Source organism: Ascaphus truei, chromosome 2 (genome assembly GCF_040206685.1).
Source record: "Ascaphus truei isolate aAscTru1 chromosome 2, aAscTru1.hap1, whole genome shotgun sequence".
Taxonomy (NCBI): domain Eukaryota; kingdom Metazoa; phylum Chordata; class Amphibia; order Anura; family Ascaphidae; genus Ascaphus; species Ascaphus truei.
Window position 1 is genome coordinate 53,402,893 of NC_134484.1, and position 12,400 is coordinate 53,415,292.

A 12,400-nucleotide genomic window follows, 5' to 3' on the forward strand; every position below is an offset into this window, starting at 1 on the left:
ATACCTAGGTATAAGGTACTCAATTACAACCACTAACTGAAGTACTGCTGCGGCACAGTTTATTCGAGCATTTGCCCGTTCTGTGCCGCAGCAGTAGCCTGGCGCGCGCCCGAGTGTGACGGGCGCACGCCGAAGCAGCGGAAGAGCGCCCTCCGATCGGGGCGCTCTCCCTACCGCTGCCGGGTCCGCCGGGTCCCCCGGAACCCCCTGCCGCTGTCCCGCGATCGCGGGACACCAGGGCTCCCTCGGGGAGCCCCTGGACACGCGTGCAGGGGGCGCACGCTCCCGATGACGCGTGACCGCGCGTCTATGACGCGCGGCACGCCGAGGGGCGGCCACTAGCAAGCCGGGAGATTTCCCGGCTTGCGGTACCGACCACACTTCAATAAAGTGTGTCGGTAGTGTATATAAATACATTGCTGAGGATCAACCGAGATGATGATCAACAACACCGTGTACCAACCCCTACCCCCCAGAATGATGGGGATAATCTGTAGAGACCACGGATCCAATATATTCTTTGACCGTATAGGGATGGGGTTCTTACATCCACCCCCAAGATACGAACAATGAGAGAACAAGACAATGGGCAGTTAAATAGAGTCCTAAACTCCTCTAAGTCCGTATTGACTTTAGAGGCGGACCTTAGCAGAAGCTAACACTCCTACACCTCACACATATATACCTGGATGTAAGATAAAGGAATACCATCTGAGGTACCCATTGCTGACAATCATCCTAGACGATGATCAATAACATCTTGGACTACCCCATACCATATACATTCATTCAAACTGATATCAAAGGCAGACCAATTCGCAGTATTTATACACCCCTCATATGACTTTGCCATATCACACGCGCTATACATCCTGTGCTGATTATGTACAATCATTTCTGCCCCTTATGAGAGTACACAACACTCCATGCACTGATTCGGATACGTTACCAAGGTAATATGAATCACTGATAGCCGGACGCACATTACACATACCCCTTAACGGGGATTATTTACAGCTGTCCTCCTATCCATACAACCCTGGGATTGGTTGGGAAATGCTACACGCCCCCAACCAACCAGTACTTAGAGTAGGGAGGAGACTAGTGACGTCACTCCCATTACCCTGACGAAGCGCCTACGAGCGTGAAACGTGCGTTGGTACGTGATGACGCACTTCCGGTGACGTCATCTGGAGTCGCGGAGGAACACAAAGCGGGAAGCTGAGAGATTTTTCAGGCGGACAGGTCGTATGAACAGCTAAAGGGAGCGCGCTACAGACATACTGGTGCATGCATTTAGACAGCACCAATAACAGCACTGGCTTCTTAACTAAAAACGGAGCCATACTATATGTAGTGACGCCCAGACTACTATCGGTTTTGCCTAGTGGGGCGCATACATCAGGCACACCAGGCACCTGACTCTAGGAAGGTAGAGGGACAGTATATAGGGGTCCCTAAACTATTCTGTCTAGACATTACCTGACATATAGGGACATTACCCTGAAATACATAGCCCCACCTTACACGGCTATTAGCCATAACTACCTAGTAACCCTCCCACGCTGTGATCCCAACCCACTATACAGGTTATATACCTTTATGATACTAATATGGGATTATGATGGGAACATCAGCAGAACCAATACGACAGTATACTAAACAACAGTCTCCCACAATTTGAATCACTCTCATAGCAACACTGCACTACCCCGGTGCTCTCTCTGTGTTTCCAGAAACCACATAGTGGAATTTTAGACATTAAGTCTTTTGTATATATGTTTAATAAATGTGATTTTATAATTGTACATGTATGGCTATGGAGCTATCTCCAAGGATTGAATTTTTCCTAGCCTAACTAACTGGTCTAGCGAGTGCAAATAGGAATCTTTTAGGCCACCTCTGTGACCCACCACCCCTCTTAACTTGACTATATGTCCCGTATGCACCCTATTATTCTCTCCCAGTAATATATTTTATTCCAATTTATGGAGAGCGGCAGCCAACCCCTGCTTTGTTAATCTTGGGTAAGGTCAGAACGTCGCTCCCAAACCGGGGAAGCCCAAGCCAGGGCGCTGCCAGTGAGGAGGATATAAATGTAGGCTACTTTCTTGCGATCAGTATTGTAGAGATGGGGGGCCATTTCAAACTGCACCTCACACTGGTTTAGGAAACCCCTACAATCTTGCGGTTCACCTGCATAAGGCTTGGGAGGAGGAATCCTTACATCTGAGCTGCTAACTGCGCTTGCGGAGTGGGGGCTTACATCTGGCGGGGTCGCGGTCGGTACCCTGCCTGAGAGTACTGCGACCTGGCGTGTAAGTGCCACAATTTGATCCGCCATGGCCTGGTTTTGCTGAAGCAGATTAGAGAGAAACTGCTGTAGTTCGGTCTGGTCTGCATCTTGTGGGCTCAACATAATGTTACGCCAGTGCTGCCCACAGACCAGACCCGTCCCCTGTGCTGAGGTGGGACATAGGGATACACGCACCTGCAGCAAAGGGAGGGTGTCCGGAGTGAGGTGTTATTGTTTCCAGGCCAGGTATAGTAGTGAAGACAATACTTGCCGGTACCGGTAGTAGAGAAGGAGTAGTTATTGCCGTTGCCAAGGTCAGGGATGCCAGAAGTCACGAAGTCCAAGTAGAGCCAAAGTCGAGAGCCAGAGGGGGTAGTCGTCCAATCCGCGTCAATACCTGAGGAGTCACTGAGAGAATAGTCAAATGCTTCCATACAGAACTATGTCGAGTGACGAGTGATGGGAAGCACAGGCATAATAAAGCTGGGCAGGCCAATGGGAAAAGGGGGCAGGCCTGGAGGACTGCAAGGAGTCCTCCCTGATAGGAGAGAGGTGTTACAGCCCAGCTGATTGTAATCACTGATTTGCCTTGAACTGTGTGATGCTTGGGGGTGACGCCTCACTGCAGAAGCAGTGGTTAAAAGTGCTCTGTTAGGCATGTGTTCTGTAAACTGAGAATGCCTGCACATAACGTCTGGGGCTGACATGCGTGTAGGAGGGCGTGGGTGCGCCCGGCGCTGAGCAGAGGAAACGCCGAGGGGAGTGATCCCTTGACGGCGGCAGGGGCGAGGATCCGTGGAGACCGGTAAGGCAGGATTATTTTGTGTGTCCAGGGACTCCTTGCGGAGAGGGAGTGCTTTGTGTGGGAAGCGAGGAGAACGCCGATTCCTGACAGTCCTGCCACAGGACACATGCCTTGCTGCTGCTCTCTATCTCCTTTGGAAACCAGCATCAATTAACACCGCGGATGTTCCAACGTGACATCACACAGCTTCTTGTTCCCATGGCAATGTGAGGCCAGCGTCATTTAACTCTGGTATTCCAAAGGAGATAGAGGGCACCAGCAAGATGGCGGCCGACACGGCGACTGTATGTGCCATTGGGTGGCAGATTTCCAAATCTGCTTCTGACCCCAAGACTGTGTTCCTCTTCTCTCTATATACTGTACATTACTACTTGGTTACCTTATAAACTCTTTCAACACCCCTATCCATACACCTTCAGTCCAGACAAGTGTCTTTGATTGCCTTTTGGTTATATTTGTGGATGCTGCTTTACTGACTCAAACATAAACATCATGTCTAAACCTGAGGTCCTCATAATTCCTCCTAAGCCTGGCCCAATATCCCCTTTTTCCATCATATCACATCACAACCACCATCTGTCCCGTCGCCAAAGCACGTTGCCTGGTTGTGGCACTTGACTCCTCCCTTTCTCCACTTATGCTTTGGCTAGAAACTGTCGCTTCCTCTTCCATAACATTGCCAAAATTCTTCCTCTTTCACTCTCTGTCATTCTAATGAATGTTCTTATTTCCCACCTGGATTATTGTAACCTGCAACTAATAGGTCTCATGGCTTCGCAACGTTCTCCTTTGCAATCTATCCAAAACTCTGCTCGTCTCATGTTCATCTTACATATTTCCCAGGTATCTCTTGTCTGTTCTGAGGTTTATGTCATCTCACTGTATAGAGTATAGCTTCATGTATTTAAGGGTATATTGCAAATGGGTCCTCTACTTAATTGGTTGGTCGGGAGCCAAAATTTATTCGAGGCAATATTGCAGCAAATCTGGTGAAAAGGGTATGATAAGATCTTCAAAAGGTATAATGAAGGAGCCCGCAACAAAATACACACTGTGTACTAAGTATGTTTTATTTTTTTGACATAGCATAACAAAACTCTGTAAAATGAAACAGATTACAGTATACTGTATAGTTAAATCAAGCAAAGAAGAAACAAAATGTGCAAGATAGATAACGAATACAGTCAACAATTTCTGTTTCTTTAATTTATATACACAAACTACAATTATATTTTGCATTAAATCATTCTCACAATAGTGCTAGCAAATCAGAATACATTACATTCTTTTGTTTTTTTATCTAGCCGCTTGTTTTATTTGATATTATAAACGTGTTTATTTTTTGGATCTTCTGAGTAGGTGATATGGTTTTCATATTAATTCCATTTTGTTTACTATGCAGATAGAATGTGTATTTTCTCTATGTACAGCAACCTTGGCCTGAAAAAATATTACTTAATTTCTCACAGAAACAATGTAAATATTTGTTTTCCATTTGAAATGGACAGACAGAATGTGAAAAGTGTGAGAGGATTATAAAGTATAAAGTATGAACAGGGAAGATGTAAACCATAGGGATGAAACTGATCCGAGGTCATAGCTTCATACAGTACTTAATTGTGGTGGTTAAAACTCATAAGAATGAGCTTAACCCTTTCAGTGTCAGCAGGGCTGCAGCATCAGGGTGTCACAGAGCTTTCAGCAAGTCACAATCAAATGGTCGGTCCTTAGCAATCAAATGGTTGGGACGTTAGCCATATGACACCCACTATACAGAAACGTCAGCAAACATTTGCTAATATTCACTGAGTGCTGGCACTCATGATCAGTGAACATCAGAAGGCCATCCAAAGAGTTAACGGGGTATCAAATAGCCACAAAGGACAAGCACTAACTTCTAGGCATATTGAGAATAAGATCAACAAGAATACACTTAAGATAAGAAAGTACTGAAGGTTTTCAGAAGCAGAATAGACATGAAATAATAAATACTGATTATTTTACTAAGGTAGGACACAGGACAGCTAAGAAGAGTAATGTATCAAACTATTGGGACATCCTTTTCTAGAATGCTATATACTATAGGAAAATATCCCTGTTACTTATTTTAGAAGCTAGCAACTATAATATAAATGTGACACTAATGTTTAAACTTAAGGAACTTACATTTGCTTACGAAATTCAAAGCATGAAGGGTCTCGAATGCATTAAACTGGTTAAATTCAAACTATACAGTTATGTTATGGTAAATCTGATCTCCAATGACAAGGTGACCTACTCATTGGTCAGAATAAATCTTCATATTTTAAACATTCACCAGGGGGGAGTGATCCCGTAACGGCATGGTAAATATTTAAAATATGAAGCTTTTTCTACATCACTGAGTGGGTCACCTTGATATTAGTGATGTTCACAAATTTCCTAAAGAATAATAAGAAAAAAAAATCTTAGCACAGGGATTTTAAAATAAAGTCAAGCAAAAAAAAACAAACAATTAATTATAAGGGATTGCCAACTTTAGTGCAAACTTTACGGGTTTAAGGAAAATATATATTTTTTTTACAATATGCGTTTAACTCACAAACATGGACATTAAAGACAGATGAACCTTCACCTAGTCTCTTACTTTCCCAACAGTAGTTTCTGAAAAACATTGCACCCAGCTCTGAGATGACTGTGAGTCTCCTAAAAATACAGGCAGTAGGGTAGCCAACCCTCAGCATTTCATCTTTAGGACAATGATTGTAAAGCAAAAGGGAGGGGGCAAGAGAAGAAAATGTAAAAAATAAAGAGAAACATGAAAGGAAGTTAGTAACAGCTAAGAGAGAAGGGTTTAAAAAAAGAGAGCTGCTTTTGGCAGTGACATTTCGGTAATCCTTAAGTTCTGCTGATATTTGCATTCCAGCCGTAAAGTTGGTAACTTTGAAAAGCAAAGGGTGTATGTAGAATCGATAAGGACCTACCATTACACAACAGCACGTTACATAACAGCATAGTGTGTAAGTACAATGATGTCCACAATAATAAAAAATGCAAAAAGAATAACAAAGAAATGTATAGTACTAATATTCAACATAACAGAATGTATTCTCCAACTCATTTGCTTTGCAATCTATACTTTATGCATTTAAAGGTGTGTATCATTTGTCCACTTTGGAAATGGGTTTGCCATCATCTTAGGCTTCAGTCATTTCATGGTATAAGAAAGTGAGAATATAGAATTTAAAAAAAGTCTGACTTATTAATAGCAAACTTGTTATGGAATGGTCTGTGACTTCAGACCCAGATCACTTTGGCCTCTTGTTCAACATTAAATGAATGCACTGAAAGCACCAATGCCCACAGCTACTGTAATTGAAAACAAACTGGATCCTCCAGTACTGGTATTTTTCTCATATGTTGCAGCTTCCTGTTGGCTAGCCAATTAAATTCTCTAGAAAAAAAAACAAAGTATCAGCAGTCGGGAGATCTTTGGACCTGAAAATACTGTGATTCAGTGCCAAAAGATTTCCTGGTTCCAACCGTATTAAAAAAAAAAAAAACGGTGAAGTTGCTGCCTGGAGTATCACAACATGTCAGATACTGGTAATATTCTAGTGTAACGTAATGCAGCTGACTTGGTAAATCTTGATCTTTAGAATGAAGCTCCAAAACTAGACCTGGAGTGCTACAATAATTATAGATGCATACAGGAAAAGCCCTGAAACTTCTTCTACATACCAGAAGGGAAACCAATAGCATTGGACATACTTGAAAACTAGACGTAGCGCTCAATGTATATTTTTCGCCTGGTAAAATAGTTATACAAAAAATTGCATTGGAGTGTTCTCCTCTGTTAGTTTACAAGTTAAATGGTCTGGGAGTGGACAGAATACAAAGTCAACAAGGTATGGTCGATTTGTTGAAGGTCTTTTGTTTAAAGAGAAGGACCTTCAGGTCAAGACACTGGTATATAATTTCTAAACATTTTCCTAAAGTTTTGGTAGATATTCAGGCCATTTTTAGGAACTCTTATGTTTCTAAAGTCAATTAAGTCATTTTTTATTTAAAATTTGCTAAGTGACAAATACATTTTTATGCTAGAATTAGAGAAAGAAGGGTGAGTAGCTGTGTTTGTAATTTTTTGTACGTAGTAAAATAATAAAAGATGTTACCGATAATGTCTAGCCTTATCCAGAAATAGAAATATAGATGTATTTATAATGTATCCATCTACCGTATTTCCTCGATTCTAAGACGCACTTTTTTTCCCTTTTTCACGTGTCTGAAATAGGGACTGCGTCCTAGATTCGATGTACTCAAAAAAACTGACAAAAAAAACAGCCAGGGGGCGCTGCAGAAGCCACAGCAGCTTTCAGCGTTTGCCCTGCGTTTCTGCCACCCCCGCCCCCCCACACAGAGGAGCAGTGTGTCCCGTTGCATGCCCCGCGACTCTGCCACCAACCCCCCCCCTCCCTCCAAGTGCCGGTCCCCAAAGGAGCAGTGTATGATCGGCTGCATGTCCAGCGCTCCCCCCTAGCTTGCTCCAAGTGCTGGTCCCCAAAGGAGCAGTGTATGATCGGCTGCATGTCCAGCGCTCCCCCCTAGCTTGCTCCAAGTGCTGGTCCCCAAAGGAGCAGTGTATGATCGGCTGCATGTCCAGCGCTCCCCCCTAGCTTGCTCCAAGTGTCGGTCCCCAAAGGAGCAGTGTATGTTCGGCTGCATGTCCAGCGCTCCCCCCCTTGCTGGAATTACCGCCCCCACACAGGAGAGATTGATTCAGCAGTGTGTGGCTGCATGCCCCAAAAGCCCTCTGTCTGCCTCTGCTACTCACAAGCCACCCCCCCCCCCCTGCTCCAAGTGCTGGTCCCCAAAGGAGCAGTGTATGTTCGGCTGCATGCATCACAAGCCCCCCTCCTCCCCCGCTCTGCTCGTTGGAAGTGCCGCCCCCACACAGGAGAGATTTATTCAGCAGTGTGTGGCTGCTGCATGCCCCACGTTCCCTCAGTCTGCCTCTGCTACTCACAGCTGTGCTGCCGGCACCACAAGCCACCCCCACCCCGTGTCTGTCTCTGTCTCTCTGTGTTTTTCTCTTTCAGTGTATGTATGTGTCTCTCTGTGTGTGTATGTGTCTCTCTGTGTGTGTATGTGTGTGTGTGTGTGTGACCTTTCATTCTCTCCCCTTCCCTCCAATCTCTCTCCCACTTCTCTCCTTTCTCTCCCCTCCCCCTTCTCTCCCCCATTCCCCCACTCCCCTCTCTCCCTCCCTCCCCCCTTCTCTCTCTCCTCTCTCCCCCCTCTCCTCTTTTCCCCCCTCTCTCTCCTCTTTCCCCTCTTTCCCCTCTTTCTCTCTCCTTTCTGCCCCCCCTCTCTCTCCTCTCTCCCCCCCTCTCTCTCCTCTCTCCCCCCCTCTCCCTCCTCTCTCTCTCATCTCCCCCCTCTCTCTCCTCTCCCCCCCTCTCTCTCCTCTCCCCCCCTCTCTCTCCTCTCCCCCCCTCTCTCTCCTCTCCCCCCGTCTCTCTCCTCTCCCCCCCTCTCTCTCCTCTCCCCCCTCTCTCTCTCTTCTCCCCTCTCTCCTCTCCCCCCTCTCTCCTCTCCCCCCTCTCTCTATCCTCTCCCCCCTCTCTCTCTCCTCTCCCCCTCTCTCTCTCCTCTCCCCCTCTCTCCCTTCTCTCCCCCCTCTCTCTTCCCCCTCTCCCTCTCTCCCCCCCCTCTCTCTCTTCCCCCCTCTCTCTCTCTCTCTCTTCCCCCCCCTCTCTCTCTCTTCCCCCCTCTCTCTCTCCCCCCCCTCTCTCTCTCTTCCCCCCCTCTCTCTCTCTCTTCCCCCTTCTGTCTCTCTTTCTCTCTTCCCCCCCTGTCCCTCTCTCTTCCCCCCCTGTCCCTCTCTCTCTTCACCCCCCCCTCTCTCTCTCTCTTCTCTCTCTTCCCTCTCTCTTCCCCCCCTATCTCTCTCTTCCCCCCCATTCTCTCTCTCTTCCCTCTCTCTTCCCTCTCTCTCCCCCCTCTCTCTATCTCTTCTCCCCCCCCTCTCTCTCTCCTCCCCCCTCTCTATCTCTCTCTCTTCCCCCCCCTCTCTCTCTTCCCCCCCTCTTTCTCTCTCTTCCCCCCTCTCTTTCTCTCTTCCCTCTCTGTTCCCTCTCTCTCTCTTCCCCCAACTCTCCCTCTCTCTCTCTTCCCCCCCCCCCCTCTCTCCCTCTCTCTCTCTCCCGAAAAAAATTCTGCACATTTAATATAGTGGAGTTTTTTTCCTCAATTTTTTTTATTAAATCAAGGGTGCGTCTTAGAATCGATGGCGTCTTAGAATCGAGGAAATAGGGTATATGAGTATTTCTGCTTATAAGAATTAACTCGGAAAACTATATTTTTCTCGTCTTATCCAAACATAAGAATATAGAATATACTGTAAGTTTTCCATCTATAGAAGTACCTCTGGCTTATAAGAATTAATATAATGATATGGGCAAAACTATTACTTAAGGAAATAGATGTGTAGATATGTGTTCTAATAGGATACACATCCACACATGCATACCCTGGTTTATGAGAGTTATTGACACGATAGAGATTTTCAATCAAATAAACAGAAATGTATTAGAACAGCAACAAAATATAACAATCACACGGTTGTACTAATTATACTTCCTTACAAGGTTTATAGTTCTTACAGGCCTAACAAAACAACCTAGTAATGCCTGATCTATCATATGATCGCAATAAATGTTGGACAGGTCAACAATACCGGAGTTTGATCTTGCTTGGGAAAATAGCATCGGTTTCCCTTGGGGTCTAAATGTTAATTCAGGAGACACAAGTCTTGTTTTGAAGTTCTTGGGAATAAATAAAAGAATGTTTATTGCCAGGGTGTGGAGTAAACAAACCTTTTGTTTGTCAATTTCTCTCACTTCTTGCATCTCAATGGAATGTGTATCCATGTGCAGATATCTACTTCAAAGGCAATTTCTGATTCCTGCACAAAAGCAATTCTCTCGGTTAACAAAGGGCAATACATGGACTCATCCAAGCAACACTTTATCATTGTGTACATGTTTTTCAGACTACAATATATGTTTATTTGCTTTTTTAGAATGACACCCAAATACTTGTAATCCACTAACAAGAAATAGCAGATAATATACAATGCACAGTATTCTTGGGTCTCTGGAGGCAATACATATAATGTTAACAATGCTGTAAATATTCCAATGCAATGACGTAGTCACTGCTAGTAAGAACCATTAAAGCATCATTCACTAAAGTGAATCATTATCAAAAATTAACAACCATTAAACTGGATGCCTATAAATCATTGGTAACAGTTTTAGACTTCTGTGAAATTGCACCTTTAACCAATGAGCACATACAATAATCATGTCAGAGAATAGAAACAAGGGTTCACGTATCTTGCTCCTGAGAAATGTGTCTCCATGGATAGCAATAAAATAAATAATTGCCTATACAGTAGGTGCGTAAAATGTAAGATACTTGTAAATCAAGATTATTAATATGAATAATGAGGGGGAAATGACTGAGGAGCTGAAATTGATCAACCACATTATATCATGTGTTTGCTGAACTATTTTTTTCTTTTGCCACTTTCCAAGTCATAAGCTCATGCATAAGATGGTGTTAAAGTAACTATTTCTAAAAGTAGCTTGATACATGGAGGGTTATTATAAGGAAGCTTTGGTGCAATAGTCACCTGATCGGCTCTAACACAGTTTAATGAATAATCTGTGTTGACTCATCTTCATAATGTTTTTACATCATTTATCAGTAAAGCTAAACCTTTTAAAATAGACCCCTCCTATTTTTAATTGTATTTTGCTCCTCTTCATTATTATAGAAAAAATCCTCTTGAGCCCATGAGACTAGAAACAACTCTAATTGCAATTAGAAATTATTTTAAAATATATTAATGGACATACAATTGGACCATGATTTTTTTCTCTTTTCTCTCCCCTTTCTTTCTCTGCTACTGATTATTGCTCTATAGTGGTTTTTGGCCAGTTTGTGTTTTTCCAGACCACTCTCCATGACGTAGTTGAGGTTTATGATGGACCAACTCAACAGTCGTCTCTCTTATCATCTCTCTCGGGATCTCACTCAGGTACTATTTAACAGACATATCAAATATCATGGGGGTCGGTTAGCAAACATTCCATTTGTATCTTTATTACATTTCAGCCACACAAAATTGATCAAATTAAGAATCTTATTACATTCTAGGAGAACTGTTTTTGAAAATGTAACATTATTTTTTCCCCTAGTGTAAAACGAAAAAAAAAAAAAAACTTTTTATAAATGACCCTTTTGTATTTAATGGAAATAATTTAGATTGGTGACAGAGCTGTATATAAGATTCTTGTTATTTTTTAACAAATAAACCAATGACATAGAATCAGTAATTTAAGGGAAATCAATCAATTATTGTTTTCAATAATAATTGAAATTTAGTCATTGTGCTTGTGCTCTGTAAACTTAATGTAATTCTTGTTTCATTAAATCATACTCATAAATCCATTTTACCCAGACATAGTATTGTTCTCTTTGACACAAGTGAAGAAAAAAACCTGGCGCAACATAGCACAACACTGTAGGGTGAGCAGTATTGAACTAATATACACAGACAATTAACTTGATAATTAAGTGGTAAGGGAGAGGGATGAAGCCCAGGCGCTGGAGGCCGGCTCCCGCTGCGTCCTGCACCCGCCCCGGGAGATCCGGCACGTGCTGGAACAGCCAGGAAAGGGCTTCATCCCTCTCCCTTACCACTTAATTATCAAGTTAATTATCAGTGAGGCGTGTGTCTACACGCGGTGCAGAGCTGTGGACCCCGCACACCAGCCTCCACGGCCGGAGATGTTCCGGTTACCATCATAAGGGACTGATTGGAGTTCGAGCCGCAGTGGAGCAGAGATCACACCCGGCAGGGAGATCATCTCTATCTAGGACTTGTTCCTACCATGCGAGTTTAAGCCTTGCTGTCTGTAAGTAGGGCTCCAATTTTTGTGTTCCAGATGACCTGCGGTCCTCAGTTTTGGCATAGTTCTTTTTAATAAATAGTTGTTTTAATTGTCGCTAGGATTCTTAATTGTCTGTGTATATTAGTTCAATACTGCTCATCCTACAGTGTTGCGCTATGATCTTTGTTTGTTTGTGTTTATTTCTTTGCATGGTCTGTCAAGCAAGTGTGCGGATCCCTTGAGGAATACAGGACATTCCACTGACAATTTGGCGCCAGGTTTTTTTCTTTATTTTGTGTTATTCTGTTAGTACTGACAGTATCACCGGGCAGCCATCCTTTATTAGAAGTTTTTTAC

At 43.6% G+C, this 12,400-nt stretch overlaps 1 protein-coding gene across 6 annotated transcripts in view; it reads left to right on the forward strand.

Moving 5' to 3' along the window:
• CSMD3 (CUB and Sushi multiple domains 3) overlaps positions 1–12,400 on the forward strand; it is a 1,548,521-nt gene that overhangs the window by 1,144,687 nt on the left and 391,434 nt on the right. For 4 of the 6 annotated variants that reach the window (XM_075582415.1, XM_075582410.1, XM_075582412.1 and 1 more), the window contains one exon: positions 11,074–11,187. The exons of the other annotated variants lie outside the window; for them this stretch is intronic. In XM_075582415.1, coding sequence (XP_075438530.1) covers positions 11,074–11,187 — 114 coding nt within the window. The remainder of the gene's footprint in view (positions 1–11,073; positions 11,188–12,400) is intronic. 6 annotated transcript variants of the gene reach the window in all.